At 33.2% G+C, this 26,818-nt stretch overlaps 1 protein-coding gene across 2 annotated transcripts; it reads left to right on the top strand.

Annotated features, from left to right (window-relative positions):
* Window positions 1–379: 379 nt before the first annotated feature.
* Window positions 380–25,345, top strand: LOC118203078 (uncharacterized). Of its 2 annotated transcripts, none has more exons than XM_035375316.2 (4): window positions 380–684; window positions 11,869–11,973; window positions 19,741–19,825; window positions 22,857–25,345. In XM_035375316.2, exons 1-4 carry the CDS (start codon window positions 628–630, stop codon window positions 23,675–23,677), a joined length of 1,068 nt encoding a protein of 355 aa, XP_035231207.1. In that variant the 5' UTR covers window positions 380–627; the 3' UTR covers window positions 23,678–25,345. The 2 variants fall into 2 exon arrangements, with proteins under 2 accessions (XP_035231207.1, XP_035231208.1); XM_035375317.2 differs by lacking the exon at window positions 380–684 and adding an exon at window positions 10,777–10,928.
* Window positions 25,346–26,818: the final 1,473 nt, after the last annotated feature.

Genomic DNA, 26,818 nt, shown 5'->3' on the forward strand with positions numbered 1-26,818 from the left:
CGAATAACAGCTCATCTCTTTTCGATTTTCGTCAGTGCCCACAAATGGGGGGAATGGTATACTGCAGTCAGTTTCACGTTATCGCTCATTATTGATCAACCGAGAACTAGATAACCTTCGCCGGAGGCACAAAAGCCTCTTGGTCTTGTGTCCCCCTCTGCAAAGAGGAAAAAAGAAGTTCCCTCGTCACTGTGGAATGACGAATTCGAGCAGCAAGCAGAAAGGAATCTGTTTCCTCGTTTGATTTCGCCGCTCACTCACGAGTTGGGGGGCGTGGTTTTCCCAAAGGAGACCTCCCCCCTGTTTTTTTATTCCCCCACGGCACGTGTTGCCGAGAACCAACCAAAGCGCGCGTGCTCCGATCGTGACTCGCGATCCAGTTGATTGGTAGCTTCCAAACCGATCGTCTGTTCATTTTACTATTTTTTTCCCCTTCCGCGGCTGCCGTTTATTCACAACTACTTCCAGTATACGCGTGACGTCGCGGAAATGGTTCTTCGCTTCGTTGTTCCACTGAGCTGAGTCAAACTGCGGTCTTTTTGAATTCACCGCACTTGCTTGCGGTTTGCTGTTCCGTTTTGATTTGGAATCGGTGCACAGGTGTCATTCGCACTGAGGGCGAAAAAAATGACCATGCCTACTGGAAAATCTTCCGGATTAAATCATGGGAGTGATAATAGACGGGTAAGTTCATTTAATATAAATCATTCATTGTTTTTAATGCCAGTTGATTTATTTTAATCGTTTCCTAAAGTTTAATGATGCCAAAATTTTCTGGAGAATATTTTAAGCTTGAAAAATGCTGTTGTAGTTAATATCAATATTTTAACATCCAGTTTATCAATTCAACAAAACTCTAAACGTATTGATGATCGCATTTAAGATGTTTAAATATCATTGAAACTAATTTGCAGTAACATAATAATTAGCTTTATATAAAGTGCAGCAAAAGAAAATATTACAGTAAAGCAAGTGTAATGTATTTCTTTTTTATTTAGAATGTTACTTTGTATGCTAAAGATATGATTTCTGATTTTATTGCATCTGAATCCTTGTTTACAATTGCCGATGATCTGTCTCGAATAATTTTTTCAGTGTGTTAATAGTGATGTGAACGCTTTTCGAGGGCACGAAGAGAACTAAAATTTTTTGACTGTTTAATGATCTCTCTCAGATTATTTTTGATTACTCTCATTTTCGAACACCCACCAGCGGGCGAACGATAAACAAGTAGTACAGTCCGGAGTTTCAATCCCTGCGAACTGGCTGGCTTCATCCACGTTTTCGTGGTTTTACCCATGTGAAACGTGTATGACAACTAGTTTCCCTTAGAAAGTCCTCCTCCGTAATTAAACAAACCAAACCAACCTCTTTTCTGAAAACATTACTTATAAACTTAAACATTGATCAATAGAGTGCGTCTGTAGTAGTTTAAAATAGAAATGTAAATTTATTTTCATTTTCTAAATCCAAGCATAATTTTTTCTTTATGTTTGTAATATTTTTTGTTATCTCAGTTGGTATTGAGGGTTACAGTAATTTCTTTAGTAGTTCCGAATGGCAACAATAAATGAATAAATAACAGATAAATTAATGAAAACAGACAAACAAATATATTTAAAATAAAATTTATTCTGAAGTTCTCCTTTCTAATGTTTCTTTTTACTAAATAAGTACTACGTAATTATTATTTTTGGAATGTTTTCAACTGCAGTTACACGCCTATGTCACAGACACTTTTTTTTTTTGTCTTTGTCATTTTTTTTTTTTTTTTTTTTTAATTTTTTTTTTTTTAATGTTCTTCTTTCTGAATCATATTAACCAAGATGTTGATGTCATTGCTAACACGAAGAATAATAATTATAGTAACTATGAATAATACCTAAAGCAGGCAACTCATACCTTCAATTGTGTTACTGGAATCTTTGGAATCTCAAAAATCACAACTTTAAATGTATAAAAATGACATCTCACCTGTTTTCAAAATAAAAATTTCGAACCTTTCAAACTCATTTCAAATTGCTTTACAAATTGTTGCCATTCACAGGTTCAAGGCAAAGAACAATTACTTTAAATACTTTGATATTTTCCAATGTTCTCAGGTATTGAATTAGTACTTTTGTGTGTTAACAGTTCGTATAAACTTTGTGAATAAACATGTCAGAACACCACCAAAAATAAAATATATAAATACTCGGAAGCTTTTTTACAAATCCAAGCAGTAATAATTTTTAGAGGTGAATATATGCAGGGCATATCATTCGGATAGCTTCATTAGTTTACATCCCAAATATAAATAGTATAGCGAATATAAAACAGTGTGGCAACATTTATAACACTGCGTCCATGACACGCACATTCTTCTTTTCTAATATAAGATTTTATATTTTCTTCTCGAACTAGCAGATCGCCTACAATAAACATAGTAATTCACGCTGACGAAAAATTGGACAGCCCTGATTTATTTGTTTTAGGATGGGAAGCTATAGCTTGTGTTTAGGTTATTTTAATATTTAGCATTGTTTTGGGCCATTTTTGAGTTTAAACTTTAGGTATTTATAAAAAGAGTTCTTTCTATCTTGATGTTGGAAGAAATGCTTTAAAATTTAGTAATTACAGAATTGCTAATTGTAAAAGAAAATGAAATTTCCACAAATTTTTTTACAGCGTAACTTTTGTTGAAAACTAGGCTTTCATTGAAAAAGGCCGTTTTTTACAACATTGATAATTTGGATTCACAACTAACGAATGTTATTAGACGGTTTAAAAATATTCTGAATCTTTAAATAATGCTATTATTCGCTGAATTTGTAAGTTTATAAGTAACTAAAAACGTGGTTTATAACACCGGAGAATTAGTTATCTGTTTCTGTAGATTCTCTTAATTAGAAAAGAAAACCAAAGTGCTGCCAAATAAATTGATGAAATTATTGATATTCACTTAAAACTACTACAGGCACTGACGAAGTCCAAGATAACACTTCGAGCAAAAGCATTATTTTTTAAATAAAATGCGTCTCTCAGAATAGAGTAGTTTAGGGAGATAGATAATGAAATTTAACCTTTGACATTGTCTCATATCTTCTCGGCTCCATTTTATTTATTTATTGTGTGCTCCGCCATTAGGCACTACACAGGGAAGGAGCTACGCTCCACGGAGGACTTTTTAAGGGCTTTTACCGCTCGGCCGCTGTTGGGCCTGCGACCGAGTGGTTAAGACAGCTGAGTACTGTTAGTTCGAATTGAATTTGAAACCAGGAAAACATGCTGGCGTCTTGATTTATTTTTCTCACGTATAACGTGAATGCGAGCCAGTTTCCCGTCGAAAGATCTCCATGAAGGCATTCATTTCCCTAGACAGGTTGCCTTCATGTGCATTGCCATACTCAGATGACCTCATATCTTGTCAAAATCTGAGACATGAATTGATTGGAAAAATTAAATGATTCAAGAGGAAAATGGAAAAAGGAAATGAAATCAAAGTTCTGTTGAAAAATGTCCCAGGGAGTGTTGGAAATTATCTTTTATTGGGCACTATGATTAAACTAACTATTTTTTTTAATTCAATATAAACACGATGTACATTATGAAGTGGAAAAGTTTTTGATTGTATATATTGCTTTCCCAACAATTTATGTTTCAAGAATACAATTAGTAAAAATTAGCTCTTTCGCTCATATACGTTAAATTAGGCCTCGTCTTTAATTATAAAAATAAGCTGAAACTGATGCAGTAAGTGTAATTTTCTTCTTCAGTAGGAAAGGATAAAATGGATCATGCTACATGGATGAATCACTGTGATTTTAGTCACTGAGACTCTGACAATGGGACAAAATAAGCTAAATGACGAATCATTTACGTGACTGGTTCAAAGCTTTGATCCTATCTTATCTCATTTCTTCTTAGTAATACCATTACTTGCATTTTCCTAGAGCCCTCCTCCTTTTACTCAGGCCCTAACTTGTCTAAAATGATTAGCACGCTCCAGAAGACCGCTCTACACACATATTTTGAACCGTCTTCGTCGAACTTCCACCATACAGCTTCCAAGTCAAAGGCCATGACGACCCACGTGAAAATGGTCTTTAGACGAGCTTGACTATTGAGGTTTTTCCGTTATCGCAGACCAGCTTACCTTACTGAACAATAGAAGTGGCGCCAATATAAGCATTTGTTCGTTTCTCTTTTCTTGATGGATGTGATGATGGTAGGCAAGATGCTTAGAGGCGTTCCTTGAAGCACCACCCCAAACAGTTGCAGAAGAGCTACCTTTCTCGCTGGTAATTCATTTCCTTTTAAAAAGTGCTTTTCTATGTTACCCCCTCCCTCCATGGCTCACAGAGGTAGGTCACAATGCAGTGAGTGGTACAGTTTCTCTTTTATTCCGTAATACACTTTCTTTGATCTATATTTGAGGCATGCTAGCAGTTCGTTCGAATTCCGCAATGGATTTTTTGCATCATTTATTGTAGTACTTTTTTTTTAAAATCAAATTAAACTGACATATAAAATTTCTTATTCAGAACAGCTGTTATTAGAAGTAGGAAATGTTCGAAATAACTCGTATGTTGTATTTATGATATATGAATACTCAAATATGTGAAGTAGAAAATTTTTAACATATTTGTAGCTATTTCAATGTTGTTTTATTTTTGTTCCTCTTTTCATATCCTTGTTTTAAAAATAAATGCTATTTGTAAAAAAAATGTAACCTTTTGAGATTTACCGTTACTTCAGTGTTAAGACCGACTGACAGCTCTGCTATGCTTAACTATCAAATAACTCAATAGGTTGTGAGGTTTATCTCTTTATTTTTAACTAATAGTTAACTTTTAGTACTTACCTATAACTCTCTTTTCACTCACGCTTTTCATGTCAGAATGTAAATAATATTGCGAGCGTTTATTCAGATTGAGGTTGAAAGAAGTACCATTTAAGCAAGAGTTTCGGAAGTTAGTATTAGAGCGTGTCTGCCTAGTTCAGGCCAGGTTGTGCTGTGATTACTTAGCGATTTGATTCTGTGGCGTTGAGTGATTCTAGCCATTCGTCTTGTCTTACCGGTTTTTCTACAAACCAGAGCCTTTCCTGCGCGTTAAACTATTCTGTGAGCAGAGTCGTAGCTAGGGTTTTCAGCGCCCAGGGACAACTGAAGGTTTCGCGCCCCCTACTGCTTGCCAAGGATGGAAAACATTTAATTCCAAAATATCGTAATATCAGTTTGGCTCCCCTTGGATTCTGCGCCTGGGGACAGATGCCCCCCTCTAGCTACGGTCCCTGTCTGTGAGCACGGATTAGTCATTAGGTTATTTTGAAGCTGGTGACATGCAAAATGTGCAGTGCCCCCACCGGGACTCGAACCTGGACCTCTCGAATACGCGCCGAGTGTGCTACCGTTACACCACGAAGGCATGCAGAAAGGAGAGAGAAAATACCCAGGGTGACTGGGGATTAGGGGATGCAATCCCCAAACCCTGGTGCTAAAGAATCATCATCCACTACCTTTTAGTTCGGGCGCCACTGTAGGGTCATTACGTTATTTTGAAGAAAGAGACGTGGAAAATGTGCAGTGCCCTCGCCGGGACTCGAACGTAGACATCTCGAATACGCGCCGAGTTTGCTAGCGTTACACCACGAAGGCATGCAGAAAGTAGGGAGAAAAAGATCTTATAAAGTCACAGGAATAGTTCACCTTATAAAGTCATTATTCAATACTCTATTATTTCTGAGGGCCGGTGGCGCAGTGGCTAGCGCATCGCGCATCAGCACCACAGTTACGGGGTTCGATTCCCGAGCTGGGCAAGGTCGGCTCAGCCTTTCATCCCTTGATTTCCATCCCTTGAGTCGATAAAATGAGTAATAAGTTCACTGGGGGTCCCGAGACAAGCCGACCACTTGTTCAGGGCATATGCTTACGCACCCCGGAGCCCACCGTCAAGAAAGCAGATTTCGGGCACTGCAGGCCTTGGCTCATTAGGGCTGTTACGCGACTGTTTTTAGTTTTTTATCCCCCCTCCTCCTGGTTGTTGAGTTTCATGCGTGGATCAATGAAGACATTTATATCAATATTCTTTGGAATTGCCTCTATTAAATCTTAATTGACCATTTTTCTATGAAAAGTATTCAGTCATTCTCAAATTATCATTACTACAAATGCAAAATTAGTTTTAAGAATTTTCTATGCCGAAACGGAAATTTTTCCAAAGAGCAAACGATTTTGTTACATATTTTATTTTATTTACATGTGTTTCACGTATTTTTTATTGTTTTATAACATGTGATGTTATTAGCCTATTTTGATTTTATGGTGTTTTGCCTTTCAATTTCATCCAACAATACTAAATTTCTGGGAACAGATATTAAACTACTTATAATTGCATTATTAGATTTTTTACTACAGCGCATGTATATCCTCCTTTCTTTCGTGTTCTTTCTTTTGCGTTTTTTGGGTAATGATTTTGCACTTTTATTGATATCATTTACATATATTTTAGAGTTTACTTGCTTTGGAAACATAAACTAGTTTCAAACTCCTAATAGACGTAAAGCGAATTGTTGCTATGTCTAAAACAACTACACAGACCTTGAAAAGATTTCAAACAACCTTTTTATTTAAATTTTACATTAACAGAACTTAAAATATAAATGCACTTCTCGTGCTCACAGGACCGACCGCAACTTGGGGCCGTGCAACTAAAACAACATTTAATTTCAAATTAAAATCTAGGCTAGTAGTTAATGACTACACAAGTCAATTTAAAGCGAAGTTGGCTGAAAACTCTTTTAAATGTCGACAATAATTAACGCAAAGCCGAATAATTACAAACTTAACTGAGATGGCAGAATTAAGGTAACGTGGCCTTTCGAGGCCACGTTACCTTAATTCTATGTCTCACAAACCAAAAGATTTAATCCTCACTAACTCATTTACATTTCTGGTGAGAAAACGAAAAGAAGAAGTTATAGTAAAAGTCTGAAATTGTAAATAACTGGTAAATAAAAAAATAAATAAATAAATAACTATATATATATATATTTAACTCCTTTACAAAGATGCAGTTATTAATATTGTTGAGGAATCGCCTTGCTTGGACTCCAATTTACTTTAGATGTTTTAAGTTTATTTTACTTCAATCCTGCAGCTATAGCGCAGGACGGGTTTAAAAAATTTGCTTTTTATTTTTACCAGATATTAAGTTTCTTTATATTATATATATATATATAAGATAAAAAATATGTAAATTAAAACTCTAATTTTCAATTAATAATTCCTTAATTCTCCATTTTAATTTGACTTCCTCGTTTCTGCCCTAGAATTAATAACAGCTTATAATTTCCAAATTAGTCCATGCCATATAATTTTTTCATAACGTTCTGAGGCTGATAACTTGCATTAATGCTTCAACCAATATTAATTGTTTCATTAGCTTAAGTCAATAAGCAAACAAAACAAAAGCTAGAAGGAAAATAAAAGTTATAATTCGCTATCATTTAGTTTTAGTTTGCTTTATCTGGCTTAAATATTATCCAATCGAGATAATTGAATTCCTCTTTTCGCAATGACATTCTGAGGCAACAAACACCCGCTTTCATCGATTAAAACGATTTACGCGAGATGGGCCTTACTGTTTTCACCTAGCTTAGCTTTAGAATTCTGCTGTTTATAAACCGTTTTCTTTCTGTAATTTATTCTAGAAATTTCTTTTTAATGCGTGTTTTATTGTATGAATTCCGGTACTTACTAAATATCGCAACAGTTTTTGTAGTAACTGCCAAATTTTCAGAACGTGCCATCTCTGGCACCCATGTGCATAACCATTAAGCAGCCATTTCATAACATTCCTTCAGTCAAGTAAAGTCGCCATTTTCGCATGCGTTCTTTTTGTTCTGTTACAAGTTCCAACGATTTTTATAGACAAATCGTGATATTTTTTGCCTTAAACTCAATTTTAAAATATGCCTTTGTGGGATTTGCTTGCAGTAGAAGAAGCTGCAATAAAATTTTTTCAGGAATACAGTATTTAACTGCAGAATCGCTAATGGGAGAACTAGTGAGATGCGTTTGATAGGTAATCGGTACTCAGTGCCGAGATCGTGTGCGATGCCGAGTCTTCTCTGTGAAGTTTTTTAAACGAAAGTGATCGCTGTGTACGTAGAAATGGGGGGAATAACATGAAAAAATTACGGAGGTATTTCTCAAAAATTGCGTTTTGATATTTTAATGCATCACACATTCCTTATTTGATAATTAAAGTTCGTATTTCTGTTGATACGTTGATAATGTTTGCAGACTTAGTAAGTATTGATAGTTTAAGAAACTTATATAGATGGGAGACTCACCAACTTGCACTTCATAAGTAACTTCGTTAGTAAAACAATCTCCAGATTGCGCGAAGGTGGTTGCATTAACACTTAAGTAGCTAAATTTGTTTTTGAAAGTACAAAATCCACCTTCAAATATTAACGCTTGATGATATCATTCGGCTCGAATGTATTCCGGCTCCCATTAACATATGATTACGTTTCAAACAAGCATGCATGAAAATGTCGAGGAGCACATTTAGAATAATGGTTTGTTGTTCCACGCTTGAGCATCGCTCTAAAATTGCTTCACAGAAATTGGTGTATTGATCAGATTTTTAAGTTTAACAATCCAACAGGCTTTTATCACTTAAATATTCTTTGTCTCAAAGGGACTTTTTGCAAATAGGATGAAAGGGGAAACATTCTATTAAACAGCGGATGAACTGGGAAATCACTAGTCAGTAGGATTAGTAAGGTAACGGCGTCTTCTGGAAGTCTTCTCTTTGAAACAAGCAGATGTGGATAGAAACTGATAAAAAAATTCTTTTTCCTCTCTTTGATCTTAAATTCTAACGCAAAGAAGTGTGTGTTTCGAAAAATCAAGCTATGTAGAAATTGGATCGAGTTCATTTCCGTAACTTGCTTTTAACTTTAGTAATTACGACGAACGAAATAGGAAATGGATGTTTTAAAAATTACACGCATGTAAATGTGTTTCTTATAAATAATTGGGCATACTTCCAGTTTAAGAAATAAACCTAAAAATGTTTTAAGAGGGCGATAAATTTGATCACGATACATTTTTTAGTAAACATGTGCAAAATTAAAATTTCTTATATTCGTTACCTGCAAAGAAATTTACAAATTACTAAATTGTTCTCCTTACTGTATTAAATATCTTTTAAGAAATTTCCGTAATATGTTAACTTTGGTGCTGGAAGGAAAATGTCGATTTTCGGGACCATATAATGTAGAATGTTGTTAGGTAAAAAAACTGGTCTGTGGAATTTAAAACCCTTAGAAATTTCTGTTTGAAAGCTTAATATATAGAACTGCAATATTTCTAGTCTTCCAAAAATTTAATGAAGTGTATCTGAAGTAATTTATTCGTATAAGGATTTGCTTATTTATTTTCTATTCGTTAATTTATATTTCACTTTATTAATTATAATTTTTTATTTATATATTAGCGGAAGTACCTAGTGCCAGTTAAGTTAGATTGAGAGTAATGTGGTTATGTAACAACAGAGAGAACGATACCGCTGCAATCCTTCTCTAATAACGATGCAAGAAATACGATTCATAGTTATACATTTTTCAGACTGATGCGATATGGAACCCACATATAAAATTTCGATAGAAAAAATAATCTAATTCTCTCTTATTATATCAGCAACAATGGCAAGCAGTTTTTAATGATTTTCACTTTTTTAATCAAATGGTCTTAAAAGCTCAAGTCCCATCCGATATTTCACCTATATTCAATTTTAGTGGATTGAATGTGGCAAAAAATTTATGATAATTGATCAGAAATCAAAAACGCGAACAAACAATCACACAAACAAACATTCTTCTTTATATGTATAGATTTTGTAAAATTTACAAATTTTTGATTAACAAGCTCTATGATTTAAAAGCGAGCAGTAGCAACACTTTTGGAAATAAAGCATATTTATCTCCAAAGCGCGACACTGTTGCCAATCGGGAAAATGAGTGCAAAAATGAGCGCTTTCAGAGTTTTTAATTAATATTTCGGCGGATTAAAGTCGTACGAAGATGGGAATAGCCGAAATGGCACCCCACGAATTTTTGGAATCGGTATTCGTGTTTGAGAATGCTATTTTTATTTCATCGTAAAACTTAATTTTTTTTTATTAGCAAACTCAGGATTTGAAAGCGAGCAGTGGCAACACCTTTCGAAATAAAGCAGATTTTCATCTCCAGCTTACGAGACTGTTACTACTCGGGAAAATGAGGGCGAAAATTATCGTTTTTCCGAGTTTTTAATTAATATTTCTGATTTTAGCTATATATTTTATTTATTTATTTATTTTATTTTATTTTATTTTATTTATTTATTTATTTTTTTTTTTTTTTTTTGGAAAAAAAAGTGGACGTCGACCTTTTCCAAAACCCATAAAAGAATTATAAAAAGCTTGTTGACGATAGCTAGAGTAGTGACTGATTTATTAGAGGACAAACGCACAGACTTTCTTCTTTATATATATAGATGAGACCTTCCAGGGGAAACATAATCAAAGTGCGTATTATTTTCGTCTTGTAGGTTCTGCAAAATAGGAAGTATTGCTTTTTCAAAGGAAATGACTGTTGCAAGTCGCGTGTGCAAGCGATTCAGTGAAATAAATACACAACTGCGTTTTTAATAATCTTTCCTTTATTAAACGAAAGCACTAGTCTCTAAATAGTTTCATTTTAGAATCACAGCGAATTCTTTCCTGTCATTTGCGTGTGTTATTTCGAGGAGCTAGTTTCAATTACAGAATTGTAACTTAGATTTTTTTTTAATTTCAAGGAGACTAATTCTTGAACAATAGGCCTATCATAATTGGTTAACTTAAAATTTTCCAGGCGTTGAACTTAAATCTGTTTACCAAGATCAGGCTGCAGTTAGTTTTTAGTTTTATGATTTCCACGCTTTAAAATTTTAAAGATATTTTTAATTTATTCGACACTTCAATGGCAAACTCTTTCGAGTTGTTGATAATAATCTGGACTTCAGGCTACATATTTAAGAATTTTTATTAATTTACTTTTTGCATTTTATTTTTATTCATATATGTTTTATTAATTATCACTTATTAAATAATTAATTTATTGTTATTATTCCCTTTTTTTTTTTTTTTTTTTTTTGGCTGACTAGGCTATGGGAAACGTACTTCTCGTTGACCATTTCTTTATTTTGTGCCACTGTAAAAATTTCCATATAAATATGCTAAATTTCGTAAACGTTTCTTTAAAAATCATCACATTGGCCCAGTTGTCGCCGAATTCCCTATTTAGTTAATTCATTAGATTGAAATTATAAATCTGCGACCCGCCTTTAAAAGATGTTCTAGACGGAGTCTTTTTTAAACATCCTCTTTAATGCATATTGCCATTACCTAAATTGAAATAACGAATGACTGATGGCGATTAGACTGCAGTTCTTGGAATAGAAATACTTTCAGGTATTACAGTTTTCATAATTGCGTTATGTCTTCAATGAAAAAAATCGAAATCAATATTTCATTAATATTTATATATGTAACGCGTTCGAAGAAAGATACTTACTTGTAAATGTAGTCAGTCACCTTTAGAAGTCGATAAGTTTTCAGATTGTGCCAAAATATAGCACCCCTGCCATTACAATTCTTTAGTTTTAACTGCATTCGTTTATCCTTTTATTTATACTTTTTGCGGTCTGTGGCCTATTTTAGATGCTTAGTTGAAAAGTCAAATTATTGCAGTTGGCTCAAACTGCAGTGCAGTGATTTGATTATAATTATTCCTTGGGTATTATAAAACAGTTTAATAAAATTGTTGACTTATATTTTTCTTCTTTTACAGGCTTCCAAACCACTCATAGAAAAAAGGCGCAGAGCCAGAATTAACCAAAGTTTAGCCGAGCTCAAATCTCTCGTCGTCGATTCGAAGAAAGATACACAGTCTCAAGTAAATATTATTCATTATTTAATGACCTGTTTTAATTCCATATTTGCTTGCATATCATTTTCTAAGTGCAAACTTTCCTCTCTTTTCTCAAGTCAGAAAATATTTCGTACTCTCTCAGTCTTATTTATGAATATGCTCTTTAAAGAACTAATAATAAATATAATAGATTACTAAGAAAAATTAATTTCCTTCCCGCTAAAATCTAGTATACCAGATACATAAGTTAGATAAAAACCTTACTGGCCAAGAAAATATAAAACATTTGTGTTTTCGGGGAGGGGGGATGCATTTACATCACCAATATGCCAACTTAGCATTTGTAATAAAATTTGTCATTATTAAAAATGTAAGTTTAGATAATATAGTTGACGACCTTTAGTAGTGTCTACCTACTTTAGTTGAGTCCTAAAGGAAACGCAAATTATAATAATTTTAAAATAAAATTCCCAAAGCTCCCTAAGAAAATCCATTTTGTATTGAATGGTTGTTTTAACAAAAGTGGATCGAATATATGCTCATCAAATGGGGACTATTTGCATCGGTTTTTGTATACATTTCTATTACATTATACGTTATGTAACTAAACTAAAGAATTTAATGCAATTGTATTTAATGAAACATTATGAAAAAAGGAGGGGAAGGCTTAACTGAATTCGTTTTAATAATTTAAAGAAATGGAATCGTTTTTATTAATTGCTTGCAGTTGATAACACTTTTGCTGAAATTTGCCTCGTAAAATTCTGGTCTAATTTTCTGGAATTCATACACCTGATAAATAACAAAATTAAATATGTTAAAGTAACGGCTTAAGGGAAAAATACGTTAAAGTTATTGATATTAAAAACGTTAATGAAGCTTTCAAATGTTAGTGCAAAGAAAGAAAATACGTATGCGTCGAAGCGGATTCGAACTAGCGACTTATGGGTACCTCTTAATCTAAACAATCCACCGATCTGCCAAGTGAGCTATCGACGGGCACCATGAAATGGGGTATTACAAACACATGCCTTAATTTATTGTACAGTTGGAACGACGTAACCTTTTTATGTAATGTAATTTTAATCTATTCTTATTATCAATTAATTTGTGCGTAAATTCATAATGTTAATGAATGTATAAGACTGCTCCTCATAAAATGGTAGCATTGCTTCAAATTGGCAAAGCAAATTAAAAAATATACGTAAATCTAAATAAACGTGATAATCTAATATATGAAGACGGACTGCATTGGATTATATAATTAGGGAAAGCATACTAAGGCTATCTGTCGATGAAGATTTTTGGATTTTCGAAGGAACTTCATTACGTTACAGTGCAGTCTCTGCAACTGCAAGAAAATCTCGTGCAGTTGCCGAGAATAAAATCTGTGAAAATATTATATTAACTCAATTTCGAATTCGGACGAACGGTTGGGCTGTATAGATGTTTTCTTCGCTTTTCCTCATATGTAGCATAAATATGAAGCATCGAGAAATCTAATTCGAAAGTCGAAAGCATCGTTTCTTTAAATAGATGGTCCTCGCATATTTTTCTTCCTAACAAATTTTGAATGCCTATCTTCGTATCTCAAAGACCGAGTCTTTTTAGACTTTCGTGCATCTATTTTCATATATTTCATTTTTCACAGGTAAATAATTTTACTTATCACATTATAATACATTATTAAAAGTATTTTTAATATATAATACTTGTAACTATACGATCGGTGATTATTCTGTTTAAATTTGCGTTTTAAGGTAGGTAGGTTAATTAAGGCAAAACCCGCTAGGGTAACGTACTTGAGAGGAGGATTTTTTAAGAGAAACTGACCAGTATTCGCATTAGACATGGAAAATCATGAATACGCAAATACAATCAGCAGGATTCCGTTCAACCAGGATTTGAACTCGGGCCCTTGCCTTTTACGATCACAGCAATTTGAAACCCTTCTGAAGCATTCGTTTATAATTGGACTTGATTATCCTTTAGACCACTAGGGCAAGACTAAGGGTTAAGGGGTTCCACAAATTATGGTATAAGACTCAAAACTCCGTTTTTCTGTCATGTAAACAAGTTAAATGAGCATTGCCAACCCTGAATAGGCACGTTCCTAGAGTCCCAAACAACCTTAATCAGATTGTGCAACGGTTTGAATCTGCGATAGTTGGTGATCTATTGCAGATACTAGCTATTGATAGTTTGATAATGTGCAATATTAATACTGCATACGTATGCCAAAACCATTGTAATTAACTAGATAAAATCTTTTTTTTTTATTGCATAACGTTAGAAACAACAGTGTCATCGATAATTCAGTTGAAGTTGAGGACTGTAAGTCATAAAAAGCAGTAATCCACAGGTGGCTGGTTCAAATCCGGCATTTTCATTCTTCATAAAAAGTCTTAGTTGTGCAGTAGCCTGAATTTTCTAAAAATACTTTTTACTTTTTGCTGACTTATTTCTTGTCTGAATCCCAGAAAGAAGAAGAAGCATTTAGGACAAAATTATCTGTAAACCTTTGAGAGTTTAAAAAGAAAATCATAATTTTATATTTTATGTATCATGTACACGCAACTTTTATATGAATTTGAAAATAAAGCAATTTAACTCGTTTAATGACGATATTGAATTGGTTGTTGTGGCCAGGACAGATCCCGCAGATTCGGCTGATTTGTGGCTCGAATCAAGTCCCGCATCCGGGTCAAAATTCGCGTCTCGAATTCGTTCAGCTTACATTTGTGTGGTCCCTGTGTCTAACGGACAGACAGACAAAAATCTACTTTGAGAAAATTAACGGTCTCTCCACCACCGTAGCGTGAGTCGCATTGTTTAATTTTTGACACGACACCTACGTGATCAAAACCCGATCACGTTCCGCAAATAGCCGCGCGTACGTTGGGCCGTCACCCACAGACCTGACCCCTGGCTGTTATTTGGCGGTCGCCAAATTGGCGATGTCTTAAATGAATTAACGAATAGTTGGAGATTAATGAGGTATTCCAGGTAAACTGATGATTAGGCGAGATGATCACTATTATTATATAAGTTAACCGAGGAGTAATTTTCACGACGTTGCGTTATAATTTAATAAGTCTGTTAATTTGCTGACTTAATTAATAGTCCGGATGTGCACAGCAAGTTCAAGTATATTCAGATTGATAATTTTGGAACACAACTTTTTTTAATAATGTTAATGAATGTACAAAGTGATCGGTCAGTGCAGTTGCACGTGAGTTCATCATAAGCAGTCGTGAAACTATTTTTTATTCGTTGTAATTAAAACCTCTGTTTAAAGCGTAAGGTCTTTTCAATGGAAGAATTTTTTCTTTTTACTATATGACTGAGATAATGCATAATAATTATGTTTTTATAGCTAGGAAATTAATCAAAATTGGTATTCTGAAGATTACTTCGTGCATTTGCATATTCTGATGCGAAACTTAGTTGCTGTGAACTATTTCTTTGGAATAGAAAATTAGTGAATACTTCATTTTATTAGCACAAAGGGCAATTTGACGAGAAGGACTATTGATTTCGTTGTGGCATTTTGCGTTGGTTCACTTTAAACCACGTTTCACTTTTCAGATTGTTGCCGCCAAATGATACAACCCTGTATTATATTTAAAGAAATTAAACAATGAGGAATCTGCATGAATGTATATATGGTTCTCGCATAGTGAAAAAAACAGTGGTAGAGACATCAAATTTTGAACAACATAGTCCTCAACTGGAATGTGGGCATTGAAAACCCAAATTTGAATTTGTTTTATTATCTATTTCCTATTTTTTAAAGCTTAACGAATTTTTGATTAACAAACTCAACGATTTCAAAGCGAGTAATGGCAAAACTATACGAAACAAAAAAACAACAAACATTTTTATCTCCAGCGCACGAGACTGTGTATCAGAAACTCTAAAGATATGTTCTTTTATTAGTATGTTGTGATATTGCTGTTGAATTGAATTTTATGGTTCAAATACGAAGAACGTGATATTTAATAAATAAAGGTAACACACGAAACGTTAAAAAAATCGATCCTTTCGGCGTAAAATAAAATATGAAAGCTTTCAGATTTTTTTTTAATACATCTTGTTTTCTTTATCTCATTTTCCATTACTAACACGTTGAAACTTTTAGGTTAAGTTGATATATAAGACTAAGGATTGATTATCAGAAATAAGTGGATCAGTGTTGTGTCTTAAACAGCTTAACGGACAAAACGGAAGATCGCAGCTATTTTTTAAGAAAAAATTTTGGACATAAAAAATTTCGTATGACACAACATCACTTAAATTTCGCTTCACATTTTAGTGAATTAAATACGGTATAAAAACGCATCAAAGTCATTTCCACTTCTGTTTCTGTCGTTGGATATTAATTATACGGTTAAAGTACAATAGTTAGAAATTTAAAATGCATACCGTTGCAGCTGCATTTCAATGAGAATGGTTTACCTTTAAACCAAAATAATAAATTAAATTTTAGACCAAAATAATAAAGGTAACAAAAAGAAATAATTTTAGAATGCATTTTTATCGTTCTGAGCTTCCTTAAACATGTCCTTCGGAGTTTTTTTTCGTTTTGCAATTTTCTCTCTGTTCTTGCTGCGATGATTCGCCGTTCTGTCAGCACCAAATGTAGGCATTTTTTTTTTTTTTTTCTTTCTGCTTAAGTACGCACAAGTGTTGTATTCTTGACACTGAGACTGTCTATATCAGAAACCTTGTTATAGGTAGATATGGTAGAAATAATAGATGTTCATTTTGGCATAACACAGCATTTATGATAAAATTCAGATTTAAATAATGTACTGTCTTGCAGCCATGGGATATAAGATGTTGGCAGAAAGAATTCTCGCACTGAGAGTTTTATGTATCTTAGCATCCGTAGTCTAATTTATTAAGTGGAGAATAAAGGATCTATAGGCACAGATAGAAGTTAAGCCATCCCCGCTGTAGTACCATAGGTAATTGAGGTATTGCTATATCTAGCTAACTGTTAAGCTCCCGCCCCAATTTGAAATTCCAAGAGAGAACATCCCTTTTCTCCTGCCATCCACCTCTCGAAAGGATTTCGGCTCGCCTAGCATTTTGGGTGCCTTGTTGCCTCACGCTTACAAACGCCATTGTCTTCTTGATTCGAACTCGTAGCCTTCGATACGGCAATCAGTGTCACTAACCCCCATAACATTTGTGTAGCGGTAAAGAACTACGCATTAGCAAGTATATCGCATTGCTCTTCATCAGGAAAAGAAACATTAATTTAGGTTTGTGTATATTTGGTTATTAAAAACCTCTCGGGTTTTGAATTCATTTTGGAATGATCCTCTTTCCTAATTTATCCAACTGCACATATTATTTAGAATTTTCGAGCCCATAAGATTTGCGTGTGAAACGTGGGTAATTCCTATAAAAAGTCCGCCACGAAGACATTCTTCCCCTTAGGCAAATAGCCTTCGTGCGCTTTGCCGCAATCAAATAAACCAGACCATAAGATTCCCTTCTCTTTCCCAGTTAGACCAAAGTTTTCGTAAATTACTTAATCTTTAGGGCTTATACATTTATACATAGATTAGAGATAATTGCCACTAGTGAAAATATGTATAAGCAAATTTCAAACTAAACTTAAAAGAGCAGTTACGAAACCAACCAAAAATTATTTTAGCGAGGGAAAAGCTGCTCATTTCTCGTATTCTCATGAAACATTAATATTGGTTAAATTGTAACACCTTTCTTAATTTGACTGATGTAATATCTGTGACAAGCAATTTATAAATTCCATAGGAATTAAATTCCGACACTGTATCCTTAAGGAATAAACAACGAAATTTAGAAAAAGAAGGGAAAATGATCTGCACGCTGAACTTCAGAAATTTTGAGCAATTTTGTAACTAATCAAAAGAGGAAGGAGCAGCCAGCACTGCGATGTTATCGTGGTTGTTTTCAAAAGGAGAATGTTCATTATGGTTTTCAAAGCTTTATCAGTAACAGGAAAAAAACATCTGTAAATATCAGTAACAGCGTTCAAATTATTGGGTGTACTTTGAAGTTAAAATCCAATTAAGCGAAGAAAGCGTTTTCGACATTTCGGCAAGCAAACTATCGCCAAATGTGGTAAACCTTGAAATTACCGCGAAACCGGAAAAATTCTTCCTTCTGTGAAGAATCAAGAGATGGGAGGGGTAGGGGAAACATCAGTGTCCGGAGATTGTTAAAACAACTTCATCCATAAAATTAGTGTCTCTAAATAACCTTATTAACTTGCACTGTACTAATAGCAACGCATTCCAAAACAGAATGAATAGGGGATAACCCCCTTTTAATGTGACACGTATGACGGCCAGGATGATGTTTTCGCGATGTTTTCTTTCCTGCATTTTCTTGCTCTAATAATTATTTAATTAGGCGTTCGTGTAAAGAATTTAAATTGATAATAAATGTTGTTTTTCGTTTGGGAGATGTAAAGAATTTTTTTAATTAATTTTTTGTACGATAGCTGCAAATATCTTTAATATTCTACAATGAAATTTGTATTTTGAGTATTTATTTTGCATTTTGAGCGCATACTTATTGATGTCATTGCAGAAATTCTTCTCATTAGTATTTAAATCCTATTTACCTCATCAGAAATTTAAAAAAAAAAAAAAGTCAATTTCCATTCAAACACTTGGATACTTTTTACACCGAGAAAAAAGAATCCAGTGCAAATAATTTTTAATAACTGAAAATACAAATAATAATAATTCCTTTCTATTAATTAAATTTATGTCTTTTAAAGAAAAAAAACCAATTGCGGGGCGTTACAGCCGAAAAGAGCAGAGATAAATTTGTATTAATAGAACTAGATTAAATCATTATGACAGTATAACTATCTACTAAGGAAAGAAGCTGTCGTGGAGAACTGCCGGAAGATTAGGCTAAGTTACTTGAATATGGCAAAGCAAATGACGGCTATCTGCGTCTATCTTTCTAAGGGAAATGTGTTTGTATTCATGTTACACAGGGCGGAGACCACGAGGCAGCCAACCTGTTCGCTTAAGTCAAACTACCAGTATTCAGCAATCTTTAACCACTTGGCCACTGGTTGGCCGAATGTCCCCAAATAACTGACTCTATTTATATATCACACGATGAAGGCAAATGATTCCCGAAGCAACCAACGTGAAACAAACTAGCAATATCTTTAGGCCTTAGCCATTTGGCTATCATTTGGATTTCCACGAGGAAAAAGTTGCTTTAATTTTCTGAAGAACTATGAAACCTCTTTCCGGAAGCCTCCATAATCACATTGATATTAATCTTTACTAAAAATTAGTACTTTTTGCATTAATGGATAGATATAAGTTTTTACTTAGACTTGTTTTTAATATCTCTACGCAAGTCACTAGAATTATCTGTGGTATTTCAAAAGTAGACTCTAATGTTATTAATTAAATAAAAACGCGTATATTAATTAAAAAGTAAATAGGTTGTACCATTACGTATATACATAAAAAGGTAATTCTTTTAAATAAAAAATAAGTTTGGAAATTTTGTCACAATGATACAATGAAGGTTATTTCTTCTTATTTATGTAATGATATGAAAAATTTTCTGCAGCAACATATTGACACGTCTCCAGACTGTGTTTCATATGGGTAACTAGAATTTTATTTTAATAGCCATAAAGTCATAAATAATTCCTCATCCTTAAGATGGTATTTTTTCTACGAATCTTTGTAAATATGAGATTTTCTTTGTGAATTTTTTTAATAACTATTGATTAACTGTTTGCCTCCTCTCTCGCAGAATACTCGGCAGCCCAAACTGGAAAAAGCGGACATATTGGAAATGACCGTCATACACTTGCGGAAACTTCATGAATTCATTGCTCGTAAGTAATTATTTCATGAAGCTATTACATCCCTAAGAATGATTGTTTACTTTTCTTCTTTTTTCTCTTTTCTTTTATTTCTTTTTTTGTCATGATCTCTGTGGATTGTTAAATCAGTTGTTCCCACCGAATTTGAAATCTAAAAATACAATCTAAATATTTATATTATTAGATTTAATTTTTGATATTGCATCATACAAGGAGGAATCTTGTGGTTAATTAAAAAGTGATGCTTTAAGCAAAATGATGTTAAAATAGATAAAAAATTATCTTTTAAGATTTTCTCATTAAATTTCGAAATTTAATCATGAGTATTCATTTAGATATCAATTTTGTGTTATTCTATAATAACTACTCAATCAGGCTTTGGTTGGAAGTAGAATTACTACTTTTTTTTTCTTCTGAACTTAGTACAATATAATATTGTAGAGGCATTAGGTTATTTCGAAGCAGGAAAGATGAAAAATGAGCAGTCACTCGCCGGGACTCGAACCACGGACCTCTCGAATTCGCGTCTACCGTGCTGACCGCTACACCACGAAGGCATGCTAAGAAGGCGGGAGAAATACCTTATAATATAATCCTCATCTATTGTTTTAATCAAAGATGAAATAAAAATTCTTATTACATCTATACAGGCTAAAACTTGTTCCTTAGTTCATAGTTTTCACAAATTATTTTCTCCCTGTCGCTTTCTAGTTTAGAGAGGAAAGAGTTCTTTACTTGTAAGAAGTAAAAAAGAAGTCTTGTTATTCATACAATTTGCAATACCAAACGCTTTATTAATCAGTTTTATCAGTTAGATTTGGGATAAGTAACGAAAGTTTAGAGTACTAAAACCGCTTCCATACTTGCTAGCTACACTCAGCTGTGAATCGGAAGAAACATTTCCTGGAATCTTAGTTTCCAGCAGATTTGTTTAATTGACTTTCCTGAAATTCTTCCAAAATTATTTTCTCTTCTGCTCCGACGCGAAACAAAGCTTGCAGGCTAAACATTTTCCATAGCTTTTGAAAATGACCAGGGTACGTATGGGCAATAACTTTTGGACAGTTTCGCTGAGCGCAATTGTTTTATCTGAAAACTTTCCATTCCAAATAATTCTGGGTGAAACTCGGCTCTTAGAAATAGCATTGCGGGTCAGTATATGATAAAACTTCATAAGACTGTGGAATTTTCCATGTACGCAAGAATCCGAGAAATAACTTCTCTTTTTTTCTTTTTATTATTTTTTAGGGAAGAGCTGTACATTTCTTTTATTATAGATGTTAAGGATACTGACTAGAATGTTTTGGGTAGGAATCTCTTTCCGTGCCATAATGAAATGTGTCCGATAGGTAGGTTTCGGAAAATTAAGTATTTCTCCAAAAAAGAAAAAATGGGAGAAAAATTGAAAGCTTAGGGGACATAATAACTATATCTTTTCAGAGCAAGAGACTGATAAAGTGAATGTTATACAGCTTTTGAAAAAGCGATATAATAAGCGGAGTAACGTGTTGTCCAGTAACCGCTTCAAGGCCGTTTCAATGTTTATGTGAAAAATAAAACTCTGACGACATCGCAGTATTTGGCAAAAAAGTTGAGTTTAATCGGGTTTTTGCCGCGACAGCATTTTTACAGACGTGAAGGCTAGTCTGAGATTCATTTGCGCTTGCGCGCTGACCACCTCAATGTTGGTAAATTTGTTAATAATAACAAAATGATGTAAACAAGAATCCCACTAACATTTCTTAGTTTGCTTATATGAGGTATTGTGCGAAGCTATGAACCAGGACCTGATTATTACTTACATCCTAAGCCCACATAAATAACTGTCCAAATTTTAAAGGTCCCAAAGCTCATCCTATAATTCATCTTAATCCTGTTTTTCCTCATAAATAGAAGGAAAGTGGATGTTAGAAGCTTTGAAAGAATGTTCATATCCTCGTCGTCGCAGACAAAGATATTTTGAACTCGACCAAAGCCATTTTGGAATTATATCAAATCTAAAATGTATTGTGAGGGTGTTCTTGCTTACAGAATTAACCCGGATAATTGTTAATAACTGTCTTTAATCGAAATGTAGGCAAGTTTGGCATAATTTACCTACATTCGGATCAAAGGCGATAATGATAAAAATTAGGAGATGATTAATTATTTTCACTTGAAATTTTTGTTCCATAACTGCTTGAAAATCTCAGCTGGATGCTATACAATGGAAAAGAAGAAACTTCAGAATTGTATTTATTGGCTGGACGTTAAGAAGAAATCATCACGAGAGTTCTCTGTAGTTGCTATAGATAATATTTTCACACATGCTGTATGATGCTTTCATGTGCTCTAACCGCCAAACTAATAGAAAATGATATTGTACATAACTAGGCAACTCATTATTTTAAAAGAGTCCTACAGTATGCTCAAGATTTATAAATCTATTTCAAAAGTAAAGCAAATTAATTTTTATTAAATATATCTGAAGTGGACGTACGAGACTTCAGTTGCAATGTATACAGTTTGGATTAGTGCGCCGCTTTTATTAAGCTCGCTATACTGAGTACTAGCGATATAAAACCTCCAAAGGTTTTCAGGAATTACTGTCTTTTCATGAGACGCTGTAAATTTAGGTTAGCTGAGTGAGTAAGCATATCTGGATAATTGGGAATTTCTGTCCTGTTTATCCCATATAAATTCTTAGTCACAATGTAGTAATTACATTTGACAAATTTTCCATCCGAATATAGGCATTTTCTAAAGCGCAGAATTCAGAAACTCACTAGGAAATAGTATTAGCTACGGGATTCCAGAATAATTACTGCTTTTTCTAATCTCATGTAACAGCTAAACAGAAAAGGTCATTGCATTCGTACCATATACTTCGAGACATCGGCACATTAGGGAGTACATATGAAATGGCCCTAATAAATCTTTTAACAATCAATTATTTCTCTTCAAAGCCTATAACTTAAGAATCTTCTAAAAGAGTTTTAATTACGAGATATAATTAGTTTTTCTAATTGAATTTTATGTTAAAAAGTTATACATTCTATTTCAGAACCTCCAGTGTTTGATGGCGATGACGGCAGTTACAAAGCTGGCTTCTCTCGTTGCGTACAAGAGGTGTTTCAGTTCCTTGAAAAGGAGAGTGGTCTCAGCATCGCACAAAAGTCACGACTACTGTCTCACCTTACTAGCGTCGTCCCTGCTCTTTCCAACTCTTGTGAACTCAACAACAACGCCACGGATGATTCTGCGTCTTCGTGTTCAAGTAGCAGCCGTAGTGGAACTCCATCTTCGACCTTAATGGAATCATCGCCAATGGAATATGTGCCTCGTAGCCCTTTCAGTGACACATCCAATTCGCTCTCATCTCCTTCCAGGACAATCTTCTCCAATAGGACCGCCCATGGGGCAGACTCATTGTCAACTGCTTCTAATGGTAACAGACTGGATTGCAAGAATTCCTTTTCCATTGATATGCAAAATTCAAATCAAGCATCTGGTAGAGTGATTTTGACAAATGGTTTCCTCGTTTCTGATTCTAATCACGAGAACACAAATTTCATTTTGAACAGACCATTAAATTTGGCTTCTTCTAGCTCAAGAGATAATCAAAAAGAAGAAAATGTGAACGGACATTTCATGGTTGACAACGAACATTCCAGAAGGCTTATCATGAACAAAAGTAAGGAATGCAGAACATCGTTTGAAATTTCAGGCAACGGTGTACAATCAGCATTTCCACACAGAGATGAGCAGAGAATGGACTTTGCTCCAGAAAATAATCTCTCCGAAGAACACCACTATGTTGAAAATGTCTTGATGGATAAAGGTTCAGTTCTTGCTCACATGGACCCTGTCTGGAGGCCATGGTAGCAAAGTCAGATGTGATTTTAGTGATTGTAGTTGACTATCCATCATGCTGACCTGTTTTAATTACGAAATGAAACACTTGAAAATAAACTTTGGTTTTACTAAGTCTGAACTGTAAACAAAATTAATTATTTTTGCAATAATTTGATTGATATTTCTAATGAAAATGTAGAATATTCATGAATTTTTAGAGATTTGATTTATTGTTTTGATAGACTTCTTTACCCCTTCGTCAGTTTTTATGACTTTTTCTGCAGGAAAAAGAGTTGAAATGATGTGCCATTACTAAAAGTTTGTTAAATATTTTTGAATATCTATAAACATATTTCTGTTAAGAAAATATCTTAAGAAAATATAAATAAACTAAATAAGTTGAGTGATGACATATATTAATTGCCACGAAAGTGTTAATATTTTAATTAATTAGGAGACATAAGATTATTTAGATTATGTCTCGAAGGCTCTCTGCCTAAATGAAAGGATGCTTTAGAGGAGGATATTTCAAGGAAAGCAGCTGATTTGTATTATTATTACAATGGGGGTAAACCTCGAAAATTCTCTTGTAGCCAGCCCGTTCCCCAGAATATGAACCTGCGTTGAACTATCAGTGTTTAGGTATTTTTACCGCTCGGCATAGTGTTTTAGGGGTATCAGAGATGTCAGCAGTTAATGTAAGACGATTGGATGTTCCAGGTTAAAGGGTCTTCTCCTAATCATATTAGAATGAAACCAGCAAATGGAAAAAAAAAAAAAAAAAAAAAGTGTAGTTAGCTTTTCTAAAAGCAAACGTGGAATTTTACCAAATAAATAACTGATTTTTGTATATTGTAGAAATGCACATCTATAAAATATTGTACATATTATGCATATACATCATATCTTTCACTAATTCTTTCTTTGATATTTTTGATTTTGAATTGTACATATGTTGTAAATTTTTTTAAATAATCGCCCGTTTGCAAAGGGCTTGTATCTTAAATATAGTTAATATTATTATTAATAATATAAATTAATTTAACAAATCAAATCGGAAAACGAGGGAAAAGTTTATCAAAATTATGTCCCATTGTTGTCATAAGTTTATTTTCCACAAAAATAAAATTTGCTTGTAAAACAGTTGTCTCGATTAAGACTAAAACATGGATTTTCTGATTTACTGACATCGCCACGTGCTCTACCTATGAAATTACAGAGTTCTACTCATTACTGTTTTTCTTTTGTTCATAGCAGCCATGTTGCCTTACTATTCATTGCAGCAGAAATCGATCATTTCATATATATCATTAAATTATAATTTGTTTCATCTAATTCAAACTGATCATCATGCGTCATTTTTAGAAACTGGCCTTACATGCTAGCTTTTCTGAACTATTTTACGTCCTGTTTTATTCCAAAAAAAACACATTTAATTCTGTAACCTTTATTTATACATAATTTATTTTTGTATGATTGTTAAATTAAAATGTTATATATATGAATGTAAAAAAGTGCCTTTCAGAGTTGTTCTCTTTGCACTATTACAAAAAGAGAAATGAGACGACATGTATATATATATATATATATATATATATTATGCGTACAAAGCAATATATTTTGTGGTTGCATTAATTATTTAATATGTTGCGAACATATTTTTGTATTTGAAATGACTTAATAAAATGATTGCTGTTATTTTGATTCTTGCTGCACTTCTGAAACATATTTGCTTTTGTTACCACCTGGATTTGTGAGTTTATATTTTAATGTAGGAATAAATAAAACTTGAAATCTATAATAATATCTATCTCTGTAACTTGAAATCTATGAATTTCAGATTCAATCTAATACCTCATGAAATTTTACATTTAAAAAACATTTAAATAATATATATATAGTTACGGAGGTTATAAATCAATGCGCTCGAAAGGCGTAATTTTAGCTACCAGAATATTCTTGGTGATAAGTAATTAAGATTAAAACCACGTGGTTGCCATTTATGCCAGAATTTAAATTAAAAATTGTAAAGAGAAACATAATTCATTGAGCTTTATTCTTGGATATGGTATTTCTGCATTGTTCCATTAAGTTTTAAATTTTCTAATACTGTTCTCATATGGAATAAAATCGCTCCAAGATATTATTTTTCGTTGCAGAAATATTATAATATAGCTATAAATTATTACCTTAGAAATCTCGGACATTTTTGTTTTTCAAATTGTCTTATGATTTAGTGATACATTTTCTATGATGATTAGTTTGAAAATGTTAAACAAAGGTATGAGGAAAAAATTCAACACTGCATAAAAGCAGTTATCCATCGAATTTTCACAATATTCTTGTGCCGTATTGCCCTGTCATCGCAAAACCTCCGTGAAGAAATTTTTAAATTCGGGTTGTTTGAGTCTAAGTTTTGATATAAATAATAAATTATGTCAGAAATTGAAACTGAAACAAATATTTGCAGAAAAAATGTAATATATTGTTTCTCTTAGTAAATAAAAATAGTTACTTCTTCCCAACAATTAAAACTTATCATTAACGTCAATGATCATATTCTGTTTTAAAAATGTCGATTTTGAAGGCTCCAGAGTTTGCACATTTTTATCGAGCGTAAGATGACATTAAAGAAGAGTATCGAAATATTTAAAAATACACAACTGTATGAAAGAGAATTGAAAAAAAAAAAAAAAAAGGATTATACAGAGAGGATTGTCTCTGTCTGTGATGTTAGAAATGAAATATGATTTTTGTATTGATGATACGTGTACTGGATAAAACTATAAGAAGTAAGATTATTTCGAAAAGCTTCACTTTGTTATGCTAATGAGAAAAGCAATTTTTAGAAAATGGAAGACATTTGATAGATCTTATGTCTCAATGAATGACAGAAATTTCTCTTGTTTCTGATCCTTAGTTGTAATTAATATTTTATTCATTAAATGAAAACAGTAAAACTCATTCAAGGTGTGTCACTAATAAAATAAAATATGTGTAATAAAATAAAACTATAAATAAACATATGCTAATAAAATAAAAAATCGCCTTTCTACTGTTCTATCCTAATTAAAAATAAATTTTAAACATGCATGATCACTGCTTTTAAATTGCTCAGTTAATTAAGCGAGGTAAAGCATTAATTTGAAAAACAAACGAAATATCTAATGG

This window comes from Stegodyphus dumicola, chromosome 8 (assembly GCF_044657685.1).
Source record: "Stegodyphus dumicola isolate Sdum_Otavi_A_Nest chromosome 8, ASM4465768v1".
Taxonomy (NCBI): Eukaryota; Metazoa; Arthropoda; class Arachnida; order Araneae; family Eresidae; genus Stegodyphus; species Stegodyphus dumicola.